This window comes from Dermacentor silvarum, chromosome 2, assembly GCF_013339745.2.
Source record: "Dermacentor silvarum isolate Dsil-2018 chromosome 2, BIME_Dsil_1.4, whole genome shotgun sequence".
NCBI classification, from domain to species: domain Eukaryota; kingdom Metazoa; phylum Arthropoda; class Arachnida; order Ixodida; family Ixodidae; genus Dermacentor; species Dermacentor silvarum.
Genome location: NC_051155.1, coordinates 254,364,516 through 254,384,116, shown reverse-complemented (window position 1 = coordinate 254,384,116; position 19,601 = coordinate 254,364,516). Strand labels below are relative to the sequence as shown.

The window sequence follows — 19,601 nt, the reverse complement described above, 5'->3', positions numbered from 1 at the left end:
CTTGTCTCTTTTGCATGGTATGATCATGAGAGCCACATCTACAATTTCCGTGTCATAGTAGCACAAGCAAAATGTGCTTGTACTGGCTGTTTGCAAAAATGACCATGTCGCCATTAGTGCTCCCTTGCCAGAAGGCTAGGTTTACAATTATAAAAAGTGTCTATGGAAGCTCAACTTAAAAGCTTGGGGAGATGTGTACCGCTGTCAGCAGCAACACATCAAACACATTATTTTGCCAGTGCACAACTGCCCCATGCACCATCGCCTATGCAGCAGCAGCAGGAGGATCCTGGTGGGGACCCTCCATGGCTGGTGCAAGTGGAGCGTGCCGATGCCGAGCGCCTCCTATCGGGTGCCCGTGACGGCAGCTTTGTGGTGCGGCCAAGCCGTGGTGAGGCACCGTTCGCTCTCAGCCTGCGCTTTGGCGGCCGGCCCTTTCACCTGCGGGTGCGGCGGCGCGCCGATGGACGCCTGGCGCTGGGTAGTGAGAAGCCGCGCGAGCGCAGCTTCGACTCGCTCGTGCAGCTGGTGGAGCACCACTGTCGGGAACCCATCCTGCTGACATCACGGGGCCGTCCTGCAGGCCGCACGACGCTTGCCCCACCTCCGCTCACCTGATGACCTTGATGGCCCTGCCATTCGGTGTGGGGCCTGTTGGAGCCAGAGCTAGTGTATGTCCATCACTCGCTGTGCAAGTTCTCACTAGTTTGAATTTTGTTATGATTTTGACAATGCAAGATTGTCGTAGATTGCTGGTATCAGTTCACTGCCTTTATGCAATTCCCATTGTACACAAGTCCAGTGAATGCCTCGGGCCAGGCACCTGCAGTAAGGAGTCAGACGAGTGAGCTGTTCAGTGCTGGCCATAAGTGTGAGATGGTTTGTCCAGTGCTGAATAACCACCACTGCATTTCACATAAAGGTTGTCAATCCACCAAGGTTCCCTGAATGGAAGACCCTTCCTTCAGAAGAGGCCTGGATTTTTGTTACAATTTAACGTTCACCAGTCATCACGGCTGTCCTGTGCCAAGATTTGCTGCTCAGACATGCAGGCACTACTGCCCACAGTAGGTTGTGCCAAGTACTTCATTTGTCTTTCCTGTGGCTGGTATCATTGGTGCCCTATCTTTGGCTTTGGCATCTTTTGTGGCTGTAAAAGGGTGTTGTTTTGTTCATTGTTTTTCGCTGTTTATGAGCGATAACATCACACACCTTACATTTGCGTTGTTGACCTCTTTGATTAAGGCAAGCATAGCATAACAAAAATCTTCCTTCATAGCACACTGCATGCAGGGACTCACAACATACTCAGCAGATTGTTTTTCAGTACACAAATGCATTGAGTGATTGACGATATACTCCTAACAAAATGTTGTGCATGCTTAGAAAAGACACCCTGCGATGCTGTAAACAAGTGGTCCAACAGAATGTGCTGAAGAAAGTACTGCAGCTTTATATAAATGCTGAAGTGTTCATCTAAGATGCCTACTCATGAAAAATAATAAATGTGTGTTGTCCTTCTTACATGGATTTCTTTTAAAGGTATATTCAAACACTATTGCATCATTTAGTATGCCTGGTTGTAGCTTTGTGCATTTTGTGTCAAATGGTTTGTGGCGTTAGCGTTTAGAGTGTGCTATGGCTGTAGCAAGATAGAAATGTTGTGATGCTTCCATGATGGGCGCATGCTTAGGAGACGACAACCTAGGAAAGACGACAACCTAGGGGCTGCAGCAACTCAAAAATATATTGTGGGAGGGGACTACATATGCACACAAACACAAAAATTCTGTTTTTCATATGCATTTTCATGCATCTACGTGTGCTGATTCTCTGGAAAAGGAGGTGCAGTGCAGAATTTGCAAACACTAAAAATATTTTCCATTGCTGTGATCACTTTGTGGCCAACTGTAAAGGCTGTTTCACGCAACTGTATACGCACATGCCAGCCTTCAGTATTGCAAAAGTGAGCAGCACCTTGCTGTGAGAGATGTTGATGCCTTAGATAAACAACTCCAGAGTAAAACCTCCCCATAGCGCCCCTGCATTAAAATCTGCAACCGCAAGGGCACCGCCATGTTGTGCTGGCGAGCACGTGACGAGACGTGCGATCAACGCAAACCTGAGCCCCCTCTCAGTATGGTGGCGCCATCTAGTTAATGTGCCTGCAAACGCATCCTTTCATGCACCACAAGCTTTACATCCAAATTTTCTAAATAGCGATCCGATCTTTCCGAAAAATATACGGAATGAACTTTACACATTGTCCATATGTACGTGCTGCGTGTTAATGCTCGTTTTTGTATAACATTTTAAAGATTTTTAGTGTTACAAAAATAAGTCATAGCGACATGGCAGCACCTTTACAGTTACCACTTTTCCCACTCAGCTTTTCCTCTATGGTAAGTATACTAACTCTATGGTTGATGCACACAAGATACATGCAAGTGCGTGCATACTGCTTTTCTTTTTTCTTGCATACACATATAAGTACCATTCTGTAATTAAATTCTTCGCTTGTTAGTAGACCCATGTTGTACACTTCCTTGTATCCGTGCTTCCTAGTCATGCTCCCATCTTGAGAGCAGCGGCTGCTTTCGTTTCTCAGTGGATGTAGGTGTCACAATGCAGAAGGGGATCACGTGGGACATTTGGACACTCACTTCGACTTGCTCGGACATCTGTTTTGCTGCTACATCAGACCATGCAACAAGCAGCAGCATTGCAAACGAGTGAGCAAGCCCGAACGAGTGCCAGAATTCCGCGATATTCTGCTCCCATCTGACCACTTTCTGCATCATGACACCTACATCTCGTGGGAAATGACCCCAAAAATAGTTCGTAGAAAAGCTATTACAGTCAAACCTACTCACAGTCGGACCCGGATATATCGAATCTGAAGGGGATCGCAAAAAAGTTTGATATAGTAGGTAATTCGACATATAAAATAAAAATTTTATACAGAAATTTTTAAAGGGATTTTACAGCTGTTCTATATGCACAATAATTCGTTATATGTGGGTTCGATATATCCGGGTTCAAATGTATAATGAAGTTTCATGCTCTGAAGATATTTAATATAAGTAATTTGATATAATGAACATTTATGAATATTTAATGAGCTGGTTGTAGACAATGGAACAAAACTGCACGTGCGGTGCTGAAACACCCCATGGTGACCTGACTTTCGCAGCAGCAAGCGTAAAGTAAGACAGCAACCCAGTAGCATCTGTAGCTCTCTAACGAGTTATGCATTTATTGCATTCTACCTGGTTACTTATGAACATGCTGTCAAGCATGCTCAGTCGCAAACAAATTATGCTCTGAAAGCATATGCATAAAGGAAAAAACAAAGCCACTGTGAGCGCTCTTATTGCACAGGTTTTAGGAGCTTGGAGTTGGATATATCCTCATGTGCAATTTGTCTTAGGGATCTACTTTGCATTAATATTGCTAAATAAGTTTTGTGTATTAAATATAGAGTATAATTTACTGTGCCAAGGTTTATTACAACCGGATTTAACTGAATAGAGGTGCCAATTGAACACATTGAATAGTGACTGAATAGAGGTGCTACAGGTGCCAGTTATTCCTGGTGATTGAAAATTTAGATTCTCCGCATTTCTTGCTTCTTGGGAATTGTGAAAAGCATACAGCTGCAGAACAAACTGATAATTCTCAATTCAGAATTCTGTCAAGTTTACAAAGAGTAGACTCCATGCAAACACTTTCTACAGGAATTTCAGAAGTGAGACATCAACTATTTCATGTCTATAAAAAAAAAGAAAACATACTTGGAAAGCACCCAGCTATCCAGACACTTTGAAAATATGCTTAATGTAAAACATTACGAAAAACAAAAGTGAAGCTGCTACATAAAAACATGACACCGAGAACAAACACCCAGCCATCTGCCTTCCAATTCGAACGTTTTACTAAAACACTTTACACATACTTTTACTCAAACATGCAGTACAGGTTGCACCAAGATGTATGCAACATGTTTTGAATGTGAATATATTCGTCACTGTTTTTGTTTTTGATGTACTATCTTGGTGTGTACACTTGTGCACACAGTGCCTGAAAGGGGTCCCAGTAAAAAAAAACATTGAGATTTTCAATTGGTGTCTCGATTGGACTAGTTCGGATCAATATTAACAAAAAAGGAAAAGAAGAAAAATAGTTTTTATTAAACTTACTCATCCATGAACACATTATGGCAATTTTCTTCAATGACATAGGCACCATTCATCACTTCACTATGAAAGATACAAGTCAGGTGCTAGATATGTAAGCAAAATTTGGTTGACAAAGTGAGGCCAGTGGTTCAAGAGAAATTGGTAAAGTCTCAAGGCAGATATTTAACTGCACAAAAAACCTAAATGCTTCTTTTCATTGATCACATCAAAATACAAAGATCCTTTATTTGAATACTCTCATTATAATTATGCTATTATTATCAACTATTTTCTTTTTTCACAGGATTACTCATCCATTGACTTCCACTTGGCATACCAAGCTTGGTGATGTCCAATTGGATACAATTAATGGGAACCAATTGGTTCCCAATAACAAACCCAATTGGACATTTTATTTTATTTATTTTATTTTGTCTGGGATAGTAAATTATTTAGAGTGCTCTGAGGCATGCCAATATTTTTTCTAGGATTTCGAGGACCATTTAAAACAAAACAAAGAAAAGTTGCATTTCTGCCCAAAAGGCAAAGCATTGATAGCGAGCAAGTTATTATACAACTACGCAAAGCAGGGTTCATAGTTTTATTGGTCATATAAATTGCATTAAGTGTTTGCTTACTAATTAAATTGACAAGCATGGTGTCACGCGCATGCAGGCAAACATCAACAGATATCACTCAATGACCACAAGCACTCGCTGTCACAACGCTGGTCTAATGAAGAGCACCGGCAGAGGGGAGCGAACGCTTCATGCTGCCATTTCGCTTCACCTAAAACTCATCTCCAAAACTTGAGATTACTCCAACAATGTATAGGCACGCGGGTAGACAGCGCGCATGAAGTCTTAGTCTCTGCTCGGCCAGACTTTGCACGTGCCGCAGGTTACCTCCAAGATACAGTGCGCGGGCCGCGTATACGGATAGTCATGCGCAGAAACGGTCTGGCTAGAGAAAGCGGCGCACTTCATCGCATTACCAGGCACTGAACCCCAACTTATCACTTGCTCACGCTTCTTCAAAATTGGGTGCGTAGGAGGATGGCACACATCAAGCCACCATTCTTCTCGACTCAATTTGCCACGCATTCACAGCACGATAGGATACCTTATCGCATTAGGATTCTGTATGGAACATCACGGTGATGGTGAAAATTTGCCTAGGGTGTTGATAAAATATTTCGCTAATCGCAATAAACGCTAATCAGCAGTTCCACCAGAAGTGTGAAGCATGGCTAGCAATAGCAAAGTTTAGCATTGTGCTTGAGTTCCTTAGACCATAGAATTTCCTAATTTAATAAATGGAACTCTGGTGCTGTGATTGTTCAGCCATGGGAATGATATGGTTAGTGGGAGTTCCAGAAGGGCCCACTCCACACATGCCAGCCATGTGTCTGCACGTAATCTGTACCCTTCGGCTTCTGCAGTGCGTGTTCTTTTTTTCCTATTCACCACAAGGCCTGGCACGAAGGCTTCCTGCCAAGGGGCGCGCAGTGCAAGAAGGCAGTTAGGTAGATGCCACTGTAGCGGCCGCAGACCAATGATGAATTATACGCTGCAGCTACCTTTCTTTTTTATTGTTGTAACATATTCGTTTGGAAGGCTAATGCAGGTTCATGACTGGGTGGAGCATATGCAGAGTGCGCCCTTCTGTAATGTACTACAAAGGGCCTCCCCCCACTGTTAGTACATATGGATCGTGCTTGGCTGCAAATGCTCTTGTGATATTTATTTTTAATAATAATATCCAAGCACTCATACTTTTCTGAAAACAGCAAGGCAACTATAGTTTCTGTGCATATGCGCATAATAATCGCAAATTGTTCCATTTGTAACAATATGTTCTGTTGAAAATTATTAATCTGCGCAGTCATGTAGCTGTTTGAAGACTGAAGGAGAAACTTCATTAGGCAAAAGCCACAAGGATATGTTTGGTGCTGTGTGTGATTGCATTCAAGCTACAAAACTGTCACCATGCTGATCCAATCTAGACTATATCGCTCAGTGAACCTTATATATTTCATGATGTATTCATGTATTTTGACTTCTCTGCACGCAGATTTAAACTTTTTTTGTTATCTATTCGTTCCTGTAATTATCGGTGCATTCAAACCCCCAGATTCTTCGGCTATCCCCTGCTGTGCATACGTGCCATCTCTTGAAGGCTCGTCATCATCAATTCGTGTGCCGCCCATCCCACATAGATAGGACGCGTGGAGGAAGGTAATATTTCCATCCTCCATGATACCCATCGCTCTCCATGGACATCTCTAAACACAAGCACCAGAGTTCCCTCTTGTAATTTTTGTAAAAAAAAACTCTATGCGTTGGACCGCCGTGCGTCAGACAGGGGGCACGACTTGGCGTACGCTTGGTCGAACGCTAGAGCGTGTGTTCGTATGGCGCATGTGATGCAATACCAATTGTGCTACAGCAACAGCCATCAATCCATTCACTAACTTGGGTATTTATGTGCACTAGGTCTAGCCCTGGGAGTGTTAACTAGTGCCACACGTCCTGGCGGGCGGGTGTGGAACACCCACGTATTGTAAAAGTTGTGGATTTGATCCCCACTGGCAACAAGTTGTCTTTCCGTCCACTGTCATATCCCCGTCACTATTTTCTACATATCAGTTTCAACCACAGCTAATTACCCCTATGCTTTCCTTGGCTTTATTGCCTGCTGGCTTTATATGGTCGTGGTCGTATATGGACGCGACAGAAATTGCGCCTCTCTTTCCCTTCTCATTCATTCATTGAGAGGGTCTCGAATCTGGCAGCTTTGATGCCATTGGGTAGCATACAAGGGTTTATTCCATCGTTCTGGTGGGGCGTATTGATTGCAGTGTCCGATGACATCGTTTCTTACAGCGTGCCATTTCTTTGTTTCTGAAAATTTGGTGTGTTGGCATCCAGATAGATTATAGAGATATTATTTTTTATGCATGTTACCAGCCTCCTAACTGTTCAGCCTCATTTACTGATGGTTTGTTTGATAGCATAAATTTGCTCATAGTTGGATATTCTAAAGCGACTATTTTCCTTTTAGGTTACTTTAACTATCCCGCCATTTCGTGAAATGACATGTGTCCAGTTGCCAGTTCAGCTTCATTTATGTGTTTAACTTTCATTGACATGTGTGCCACTTTCAACCTTTATCAGCTTGTAAAAGAGCCTGCTCACGTGAGTAAGCAGTTCCCTAGCAAACTTAGTAGACCTTGTGCTCACTAATTTTCTGGAATATGTTTCATCACTGATGGTTTTACCAGGAGTAAGTGATCACTGCATAATTCACTTCACCGTACCTTCACTCTGAAATTGTCTAAAGAACTAATCCGCAATTACAGAAAAGCTTATTTTGAATCAATTAATGCAGAACTTAAATATTAACAGCGAAGCTGTTTAACCTGGGCGTTTGCCACCAGGTGCAACACCGAAATGTGGGCCGATCCTGGTGGTAAGCAGAAAGGGTCCAACTGCGATGGCACATGCCCCTGTGAACTAGCGAAGCTGTTTAGGCTTGAGGATGGTCCGTCGAGTGTACGCCGCAAAACCTACACCTGGCAATGATGTCACCATGCGTCGCCTAGCAACGCTTCGCCCCAGTTGCGCCGACTGCGCCGAGCCTTGCTACAGCTGCGTGAGCCGTGATGTCATCGCGCGCACCGCATCACTTTGCCTTAGCTTTGCTGAGCCATGACGTCACCGCGCCGTGCGGAGTGGTTGCCGCGGCTGCGCAGAGGCAGAGCTAATCCATGACGTCACTGCGCCGACCCACGGGATATATAGCTCCGCGTCGCCACCGCCGCGTCAGAAAAGCCCCGACGTCTCCGCGACGAGTACATCGCCGCGAAGGTGGGGCGGGGCAGCTGAAGAAGAGGAAGCACGGCGCTAACTCAAGAGCGAGTGAGACGACTTCGGTACGATCCCGAGTATCGCGGCGGCGAAACGGCTATTCACAGAAGATCTGGAGTTACAAGCCCGTGAAACCGAGCAAAAGCGTTTGAGCGTCCAGATACTTTAATGACTGAGTGTTCGTTGCTCCTTGGGCTGTCGATGATTCCGGAGTGATCTTGTGCAAAACGTGGCTGAACCGAGACAAAGCTAGGTAGGTCGCCAGCTTCGCTGTTGGCTCAGTCTTTGCACCACTAGTGTGAAACTGCCTCTATTTTTTTTTACACATTTTTCCCACTATTCTGGAGCGGTCTGTTAATGCAAACTGGCGTCTTTTCAAGTGTAAGAGCCCGTACCGAAAAGTACATCCCTATCCATTGAATATCATGTTTTAAACACACTCCATGGTGTAACTTATCCTTGAGCCATCTACAAAACCAGAAGCAAATCTTTTGCCATTGCAAAGCAGGCAGAACATTGAACAAATGATCTTCTTATCTGTGCTTCGCTTCAGAATGCAAACTAGCACCTAAAAGTGCTAAACATACTTTCTATCATAATGCACTGCCTAAACGTCTAGTAACAAACCCGTGCAGATTTTGTAATGCTATAAAAATACATGTAAATAATGATATTGTTTTAAAATTGGAGTATGGTGAAATATTTACACATGAAGAATGTAGCAGTGTCTTTAACAAATCTTTCTTATCACGCTTGACTGATAACACACTGCAAAGATTTCCTGATATTCCTTCATCAAATTATGTGCTTATGCAACCCATATTGATTAACTGGGAGGACATCTGTAAATTAATTGTCAAAGCTAGAGTCTCGTATTTATTTGGCACTGACAAGATCAACCACAAATTTCTTAAGGGCAAGAAGATAGACTCATTCATTGATAGCATTGTCCTATATCTTCACACAGTCTTTGCAGAATGCCATGCTACCAGATGACTGGAAGGCAGGCAAGGTGATCATCATCATCAGCCTGTATTTATGTCCACTGCAGGATGAAGGTATCCATTCTGTAACTCTAATGGTCCACCGGTTATCCATCCTACACATTACATGGCCTGCCCAGCTCCATTTTTTCCTCTTAATGTCAACTAGAATATCGGTTATCCCCATTTGCTCTCTGATCCACATCGCTCTCTTCCTGTCTCTTAACATTAGACCTAACATTTTTCGTTCCATCGCTCTTTACTGTGCGGTCCTTACTTGTTCTCGAGATTCTTTGTTAACCTCCAAGTTTTTGCCCCGTATGTTTGTGCCGGTATAGAATGCAATGATTGTACACTTTTCTTTTCAACGACAGTGGTAAGCTCCCAGTCAGGATTTGGTAATGTCTGCCGTATGCACTCCAACCCAATTTTATTCTTCTGTAAATTTCCTTCTCATGATCAGGGTCCCCTGTGAGTAATTGCCCTAGATAAACCAGGCCCCGGAAAGTAAAGCTAGTTTCGGTTTCAAGGAACATGCGCACTCCTAGCGGTTGCCGGACATCCTAAGTTATCTTTCTTATTTTTCTTTTTGAGAATTTTAAATTGGCCGAAGCGCGGGAAGTCGCCATCATGCGTTCGTCGAGCTTGCCTCCTGAGCGGCGATAACACTCGCTCTGCGATATCACAAGTCATATCGCGCTTGGTCGTCTGCTTCGGTTGTCGTCCCAAGTGTGAATATGGGAAAGATAAGACAGAGAAGCTTGATCAAGCGTGCAACGAACGGAAGATGCAGGAAACCAGGTCGACCAAGCATTAGACGAAGATGACTAAATCGGGGCATCACATGTGTTGCGTGGCTCTGTGTTGTTCTAACACCGGGAATTCCAGTTCTGCGAAGTTTTTCAGGTTTCCTAATGACCACGGGTAAGCATAAGTATTTCGCTTAATTTTCCGAGCAGGTATTCATTTTGCATGAGTAAACCAGTTCTGTCCAAGCCTGAGTGGACTGATATATAAGAGCAGTGTCGCTCGACTCATTCGTCATGACGGCAGCCCACCTGTTGCCGGTGAAATATTTGTAATGAAGGGCTTGAGTGCATGTTTTTAATTGGACTATACATTTTGTTCACTCTTTGTCAACATGCAGCCAAGGTTAAAAAAAGAAAAGAAAGAAAGACGCAGCCGTGGTGGTTAATAATTTTCGCAATGGTTTGGATCTTCTGGAATCTATTTTCACTCATTATGTACAAATTTCCGTTGTGAATGAAAATTGCTTCTGTAGATTGTCACTTTCGCACTGCGTGGAGGTCATTCTTTTTCCAGTACCAAATGTGTGAATAAAAACAAAAGCGTTCAACTTTTACTTGCGTTGACTTTTGGCTGGCTGAGAAATCGGCTAGTTTTAATTGATCCACTTCACAACGCACGAAGAAAATTAACGATTGATGGTGCCAGGAAGTTATTTTCTTTATGCTGCCCCCCACTATATCTGTGAACTAGTTGAAGTGTAGCCCTAAACGTAACCGATAGTTAGAACTTTCAAAGCGACTACTTTCATGAAATGACGAAATGTACTATATTAACCACGAATATTGGTAATTAACAACGGTTCGCAATATAAATATTCTTCATTATAATTTCTTGGCACTGGTGGGTACGAGCAATGTCCCAGTGGTTTACAAAATGAATAGCAGTTTGCAAAGTAAACCTGGTAGGAAGAAAGCGCTTCCTAATACACGACACACTTCAGCGGGTTCTGCTCTGCGATTTGGCCAATGTTGCCGCATGGCCAGCGGACCTGCAAGAGAGCACGAACACAGTCCGCTTTCATGCGAAGTGGGAAAGGAGGGCTTCAGCGGCAACCCTCCTCCTCCCGGCTGCGCGCCCTCTCCCTCTACCTTCTGACCTCATCAGGGACGTCATGGAGGCATTGTTTTGTTTGTGAATTATTTCCAGTAGGATATTCGGCAGCCGCCAGGGGTGGAAGTGGCGCTGCCGCCGCGTATCGGCATGGGACCGAGCGTCCCATGGGAGGTATAGGGAGTTTCCGGCCCCTGGATAAACATACTAATTTACAGACTCTAGAGGCTGAATTATTGTTCCCTTGCCAGGCTATTGAACATTATCTTTGTCTTCTGCTGCATATTGATCTTCAACCCCACTCTTACACATTCTCGGTTAGGGTCATCAATCATTTGTTGTAATTCATCTCCATTGTTGCTGAATAGGACAATGTCATCTGCAAACCGAAGGTTGCTGAGATATTCGCCTTCGATCCTCACTCCTAATCCTTCCCAGTCTAAGAGCTTGAATACTTCTTCTAAGCATGCAGTGAATAGCATTGGAGAGATTGTGTCTCCTTGCCTGACCCCTTTCTTGATAGGTATCTTTCTACTTTTCTTGTAGAGAACCAAGGTAGCTGTGGAATCCTTGTAGATATTTGTCAAGATATTCACGTATGCCTCCTGTACTCCTTGATTACGCAATGTCTCTCTGACTGCTGGTATCTATGTTGAATCAAATGCCTTTTCATAATCTATGAAAGCCATATAGAGAGGTTGATTATACTCTGCAGACTTCTCGATTACCTGATTGATGGCATGGATATGATCCATCGTAGAATATCCCTTCCTGAAGCCAGCCTGTTCTCTTGGTTTACTGAAGTCATGTGTGTCCTGATTCTATTGGAAATTATATTGGTGAATATTTTATACAATACTGAAAGCAAGCTATTGGGTCTATAATTCTTCAATTCTTGAACGTCTCCCTTCTTATGGATTAGTATTATGTTGGCGTTCTTCCAGCTCTCTGATACACTAGAAGTCGTGAGGCATTGCGCATAAAGGGCCGCAAGCTTTTCAAGCATGATATCTCCTCCATCTTTGATTAAATCGACTGTTATTCCATCTTCTCCGGCAGCTTTTCCCCTGGTCATGTCTTGCAAGGCCCTTCTAACTTCATCACTAGTTATAGAAGGAGCCTCTGTATCCTGCATGTTCATCACTACTTAGAATGAAAGTAGCTTGGCTGCTCTAGGAACTGTACAGGTCAGTATAGAATTCTTCCACTGCTTTTACTATGTCATCGAAATTGCTGATGATATTAGCCTGCTTATCTTTCAGTGCATACATCTTGCCTTGTCCTATGCCAAGTTTTCTTCTCACTGATTTCATGCTGCGTCCGTATTTTACTGCTTCATCAATCTTTTCTATGTTATAATTTCGGATATCCCTTACTTTCTTCTTGTTGATCAGTTTTCACAGTTCAGCGAATTCTATCTGATCTTTCGAGTTTGCCACTTTCATGTTGTGTCGTTTCTTTATTAGGTCCTTTGTTACTTGGGAGAGCTTACCTACTTGTTGCCTTGGTGCCTTACCTCCCACTTCAATTGCTGCTTCTGAGATAAGCCTGTTGTAGCGAAGAGAGACGCTAGTGGGTCCAGCTCTAGTCTGCCAGACGCTAGTGGGTCCAGCGCTTTTGCTCGCAACGGCGCTCGTGCTGAAAAGCCGTGTCTCGTTTGACTGTCGACGCTGCGCTGCTCCGATCTCTAATAAACCCTGTACAATTGGTGGAGCGTGCTGCGCCCTCAAAACCTGCAACCTGGAACTTCGATCCCGCACCGTACCGTCGACCATGCCTGAAGAAGCCTCCCAGCAAGTACCTCCCCCTGCACTGGCACCGTGCTCTGGTGTGCCGCGCCACAGGGACCCTGCTATCTTCACAGGCGCGGACGAAACCGACGTTGAGGATTGGCTTACGACCTACGAGCGGGTAAGCACCCACAATAAATGGGACGAAGTAGCTAAGCTCAGCAACGTGCTATTCTACCTCGCGGGTGTGGCCAGCTTATGGTACAACAACCATGAAACGGATTTTCCGACAAAGTCAGATTTCAAGACATCTTTTGTCGAGGTTTTTGGTCGCCCTGTTGTTCGTAAGCTGCGCGCTGAACAGCGTTTGCGGGAACGAGCTCAGCAAGCAAGCGAGTCCTTCACAAGTTATATCGAAGACATCCTGGACTTATGCAAGAAAGTCAACGCGACCATGTCGGAGTCTGATAAGATCAGGAATGTTATCAAAGGCATAGAAGACGATGCCTTCAACATGCTTCTTGCCAAAAATCCTCGCACTGTGGCCGAGATAATTACACTGTGCCAAAGTTACGAGGAGTTACGCAGGCAGCGGTCATTGACCCGTCGCCCTACATCGCGCGACGAACACCTCGCTGGCTTGACGGCCATTTCTGATCAGTCAGCATTGATGGCAGAAATGAAGGCTTTCGTGCGCGAGGAAATTGCACGCCAGCTCTCCTTGATGGCCTTTGCGCAACCGCCACCAGTACAAGAGCCAACGTCAAGCTTTGAGCCCCCGCTCCGCCACACCATCGCGCACGAACTCAACCAGCTTTTGCCTGAGCGCCATCACCATGTTCCATCGCCAGCTTTTCAGCACGAGCGCCATTGCGAGCAAAAGCGCTGGACCCACTAGCGTCTGGCAGACTAGAGCTGGACCCACTAGCGTTTCTCATCGCTACACTATATATAGTTACAGTTTCATTCATTACCTCTATGTTGTCTTCATCTTCCTGTTCTAAAGCTGCATATTTATTTGCGAGCATCAGCCTGAATTGGTCTGCTTTAACTCTTACTGCGTCTAGGTTGGCCTGTTTCTTCTCGACTAATTTTACTCTTTCTCTCTTCAAATTGAGAGAAATCCTAGACCTCACTAACCTATGGTCACTGCACTTTACCCTACCTAACACTTCTACATCCTGCACTATGCTGGGATCGTCCGAAAGTATGAAATCTATTTAATTCCTTGTTTCTCCATTAGGGCTTTTCCATGTCCACTTCCTGTTGCTGCGCTTCCTGAAGAAGGTATTCATTATTCAGAGCCTATTCCTTTCCGCAAATTCTACCAACATCTCTCCTCTAGTGTTCCTAGAATCGATGGTGTAGTGGCCGATTGCTTGCTCGCCAGCCTGCTTTTCCCCCACTTTTGCATTGAAGTCGCCCATGACTACAGTATACTGAGTTTGCACCTATCTCATTGCTAATTCAACATCTTCATTAAACCATTCTATTTCTTCATCATCGTGACTGGAGGTTGGGGCGTAGGCTTGTACTACCTTCATTCTCTACCTCCTATTCAGCTTTATTACGACGACTGCTACCCTCTCATTAATGCTGTAGAATTCATCAATGTTGCCTGCTATGTCATTATGGACTAGAAATCCTACTCCGAATTCTCTCCTATCTGGAAGACCTCTGTAGCAGAGGACGTGGCCGTTAGCACTGTATAAGCCTCACCAGTTCTTCTAACCTCACTAAGGCCAATAATATCCCAGGCAATGCCTGATAGTTCCTTAAATAGCCCTGCTAAGCTAGCCTTACTCGAGAGGGTGCACGTGCTGAATGTTGCCAGGTTCAGAACATTGCCAGGCCTGTCCGCACCCAGAGATTCTTAGCACCCTCTGCCACGTCACAGGTCTGACCGCCGCCTTGGTCATGTGCTCCGCAGCCACTGAGGACTGAGGGCCGTGGGCTAATTGTAGGAGTCATGAGGGAGGTAGTGGCTGATTACTTCACCAGGGAGGCCAATTCCTGTTCTGGTGAGAGAGTGACTTTGTTGAAGCTTAGTGGGCCTTCATAATTTGGTTGCGCCTGGACTAGTACAGCCCCGCTAGCTCTCGGCAATATATATATATATATATATATATATACTTTTTTTTTTCCGGTGTCAGGCACCACTCCATGCCTAAAAATATAGTGGACTGGAGGAGGATTCAAACTTACGACCTTCAGATTAGAAGCCGGGTCTTCTACCTCTGCTCCACGCCACCGATAATATGTCCCTTGTTTTACCACTGTTAATCACTTAAGCCCCCATTTAAATGTGAACTTCTCTTGTTTCAATAAAATTTCTGCATTTCATTATTACACTGGATTACTCCAATTCGTTGAATGCAGAATAATTACGAACCAATTATCCCGACAGCAAGTTTTAAATGCGTAAGCATTTCTTTGGGCAAAGTGATTCCTGTGCACAAATCCAGTGATGTTTGCAACCCACTCAATTACAGGCCTAGGCATTTCATTAACTTCAGTTCCTTGCGAACTGCTTGAACACATTATCTACTGCAGTCTAGTTGGTTTCTCTGAGTTTTTTTTTTTTTTTGCACCTAACCAGCACGGATTCTGTCAGCACCACTCTTGTGAAACTAGCTTCTGGTGTTTACTATTTGCTTAATATCTTGGATCGCTGATCTTTTGTTGACTGCATATTTATTGACTTTGCTAAGGCATTCGATACTGTGTCTCACCAACTATTACTTTTCACACTCAGCAAACTAAACGTTGATACTAACGTGGTAAAGTGGATCGAATGTTTCTTAAGCAACCGAACCCATTATGTAATAGCTAACAATCGTGATCTCAACTGTGTTCAGTAGCAAGTGGTGTTCCTCAAGGTTCCATGCTGGGTGTTGTTCTTTTTCTTGTTTATAATAATGATCTACCATATATATTAATTCGTGCATGAGACTTTTCGCAGACGATACGTCATATGCAGAGAAATTTCAAGCCCTATACTAAAACATCTGTCTTTAGTCTGACCTTTCCTCTTGTTGTGACACTTGGTTAATGAAACCAAATATTAATCAATGCGAAACCATGAGAGTTACATGAATGATATGAGGGCCCCCGGGAACCGTTTACTTATTTCCTTAATGGCAGCCCCTTAACTTTCATGAGCACATAGAAGTATCTAGGTGTGCACATTTCTAACGACCTTTCCTGGCAAACGCACATCAGTTACATTACTAACAATTAATGCCAACTGTACTCTTGGTTTTCTACATTGCAACATTTACCTTGCCCCTATGTCGTTAAAATTGTTGTGCAAAACCCTTGTGTTTCGAATTCAGTGCGCATCCTCTGTTTGGGATCTGCATACTAACTTACCAGTGTTGTTGAAAAAGTCCAAAACCGCACAGCACGTTTTATAACTTCCAACTACTTCAGGACAGCTAGTATTACACTGATGAAGAAAATTGTTAGATATTCTTGACCTTGGTCTGAGATGCCACGCTTCCCGCTTAGGCAAATTTCACAAAATCTATTATTTCAATGAGAACCTTAAACAGTCCATTTTTATTGCACCTAATTACTTGTCACGATGTGTTAAGCACACAGTCCAAAAGTGTTTTTTTCTGCAGAACTGACATTTACTGACTCTTTTGTGCCCAAAACTAGCAAAGAATGGAACCACCTGCACGCCTCCATCATCTCCATTCAAGATGCCACCATGTTCAAGACCGCACAATATAATCACCTGTACTTAAACTAAGCGCACATTAGCGTAGGCGAGATTATTTTCCTTTATTGTGCCGCTATTGCTTAGTTGTTGTATAGCCTTTAGCCAATTGTTGTCAATCTATAAGCTATTGCAATTTTGTTTGTGAATTTTACCCACTCCTTTATGGCCAAACAATGCTGAAAGTAATATAAATGAAATAAATTACAAAAGGGTGTTTAGCACACGTGCATGTTGATGAGTGAAGTGAGCTGTTTTAATTTATGCCACTTCATCTTTGTGTCGGGTGTGCGTCTCAAATTTTATTCTGTATTTTGAATTCTGTAGATAATTAAAGGCCGCATGCTCTAAATAAAAATAAGACAGTCGTGAGTAAGTGCGCACCACGTGCCTTATTTTCTGTGTCACCTTAATATGTTGTTAACCATGAAAATCTTTACCTGATCGCACTAAGTTTTCGTAGAGCTGCTTATGCAAGCCATATGTTTTGTACTGTACCTCACGTATGGTCAAAATAAAATGAGCACTCGCCTAAGGTTGAAAGAAAACAAACATATAATTGATGTTTGATGTTATAATTGATGGCCCATGAAACACAGAATGAGCTAAAGAAAGTTTAAAATACTTCTTCAGCGGATAAGCAAAACATCTGAAGGAAGTCCCAATTTAAACATTATTTGGATGTACGCTTCTAGAAATCCTCCTGTAGCTGTGCTAATGCTACGTTATTAAATGTTTAGAAAACTTCTTGAAGGAAGTCTTTGAGAATATTTTTAGACCTTTATTTCCATTTGCGAATAAATTTGACATCAGTAATCACAATTAATTTATATCAGAATTAACAACAATAGCCATTTATGCGATCATAAAAAAAAAATAACTGGGTAGAAAAACAAAAAGCCCACCACAGCAGGATTGGAACTCATGACCTCGCATTCCCAATTCCGGCGAGCTCTTCTGAATTTGTGGAATGTGGGAGCATCTTATGCAGCTCAACTTAGGTACGTGTCACTGCGCATGTTATGCGCGAGGAGCCTGATGCGTCACCCACTTGAAGCCATATGCGTGGCCTAGTGGTAGAACGCCCGCCTCGGCTGCGGGAGGCTGTGGGTTCGATTCTCACCACCGCCGGGCACCCACTGGTTCAAAAGGGTACAAGCGTACCCCGGCCTGGCGTTCGGCTTCCTTCAGGGGTGATACGCTTGGGAAAGGAGCCTGCGCCCTGAATTCCCGTCGAAACCAGCGTGAGCACGGAATAGAACAGCTATTCCGTGCAAAAGAACAGCTGCCCAATTTCTCTTAGAAAGAGTAAACCTCAGACATATACACATAATGCACAGCAAAAGCAGGCACGTAATATGAAAGAGAAGACAATTTATTTGTTTTTTATTTTATTTATGTCATACCCACAGCGCCTCATGGCATTACAGGGAGGGGAGGAACAAAAAAATTTAGAGAGCATACAGGGTTGTAGCAAGCACAAGCAGCATTAAAACAAGTCGTATACATAAAACAGCAGCAGAGAACATCTTCACAATCGATCAAGACAGGTGAACATACTCTAGTGCTTTAGCAAAATGATACAACAATAAATGTACAATAAACTCACTAAGACAATAGATTAATCTGTTGTCTTGACCCTTGCGTGCCCCTTTTGCACTACACATCGCATAATGCAATATCAGCTGTGGTCCATCACTTTGTTCTGCTCATGTACAGAGGTCAACACACTTCTCTAGAATGCGCGAACCACATTCTTAGGAGTGCGCTGGCGATATCTGAAGATGACATGTGGCATAAAATCAGCGGTATGTGAGGTTACGTGACTAAATTTGCAGTTGCCATTGAATTCTCTCGACCTGGTGGTCGGTTCAAGCTTTGGTAGCTGCTTTTACCCTCACGAGTGTGTTCTAGACAGGTGTGTTGACCTCTGTACATATATGTTACAATTGTCAGCAAATGAGCAACCTCTACATATATCTACATGGAGAATAGCATAACAGCCCTGTTGTATGTATGTACACATCCTATCATAGTAAATGTAGAATTTCTTTTTTCTGCTTAATTACGTGTTGTTTGTTTTCTTTATTTCCACCTCCTAGGTGGCCATCTTCATGCAATTCGTGAATTCAGCTTTGCTAAGCACATTTAAATGCATGCGCTTTCTACTCTGTGTGGAGAATCGAGGCAATGCATCCTTTTAGAAACCAAATGAATTTACGTGAACCTTTTTACAATTTAAAAAAGCTTAAATATACAATGTACAAGAATGTATTCACGGTCTAAAACAAGGATGTCCAAATATGCTCTTTGAGGTGGATGTTTTGAAAACATTTTCAAAATGTTTTGCCATAAATATTTATTGAACATTTCATATACCAAGATGTCTACACACCCTTCAAGTCATTTCTAGAAGTTTTCTGTTTTGTGGGGATCCCATGTAGATTGTGAACAAGGAACCCTCAGTGGCCCTGTTGGGACTCGCGGCCGCTACAGCCCCAAAACGTAAATTATACGTTTGTTTTCTTTGTGCATGCGCGTTTTATTCGCGCACCACCGTCGCCTGACGAGTGTTCGTCGAACATTGGACTATGTATACCTTATGTTTATGTTAGTGCGACCGCTAGGCCCGTAGCCAGGAATTTTTTTTTTTTCTAGGGGGGGGGGGGGGGGGGCACTTGCTGAAGGCCTTGACTATTTGAGGAAAGCACCTATGTTTCAGTAATTATTGCACCTATGTTTCAGTAATTGTTTTCGGTAAAGATCAACATTCGGGGGGGGGGGGGGGGGGGGGTAGACCACCCCCTGGCTACGGGCCTGGCGACCGCTGCCCACATATCAGCTTTACGGACACATATATAGCCCTGTATGTTGCTTAGTTATACCGGTGTCACACGGGCACTTTCGATCGCGATCGATCCGGATCGAAATTCTCGACTGTAACTGACTCCCCCGCAGCTTGAACAAAGGAGCTAATCGCGACCGAGAAATTCGATCCCGATCGGGCTCAATCATGATCGATTGCGCTGTGTGACACCCGCATTAGTTTTGTGCAGCAGGGCAACAACGTACGACTTGGTTGTTCCGACCACTTCACGCACGGAGCAAGTTAGTACGCTTCTGCGCATTAAAAACACGCGCGTTTTACGTCACAGATCTCATAAATTTTGGTTGGGCCATTAAAGTAGATTTCTAGTACACAGTCGGGTGTGATCGGTAGCGACATCTGGTAGCGGCGGCTACTGCCTGTTGGCGCC

At 43.7% G+C, this 19,601-nt stretch overlaps 1 protein-coding gene across 1 annotated transcript in view; it reads left to right on the top strand.

Moving 5' to 3' along the window:
* The window catches only part of LOC119443158 (SH2 domain-containing adapter protein D), a 74,595-nt gene extending 72,067 nt beyond the window's left edge, over nucleotides 1-2,528 (top strand). Inside the window, exon 7 of the mRNA XM_049662614.1 lies at nucleotides 271-2,528. Within this exon, the coding sequence (XP_049518571.1) occupies nucleotides 271-618 (348 nt within the window). The 3' untranslated portion in view covers nucleotides 619-2,528. The remainder of the gene's footprint in view (nucleotides 1-270) is intronic.
* The last annotated feature ends 17,073 nt before the right edge of the window (nucleotides 2,529-19,601 follow it).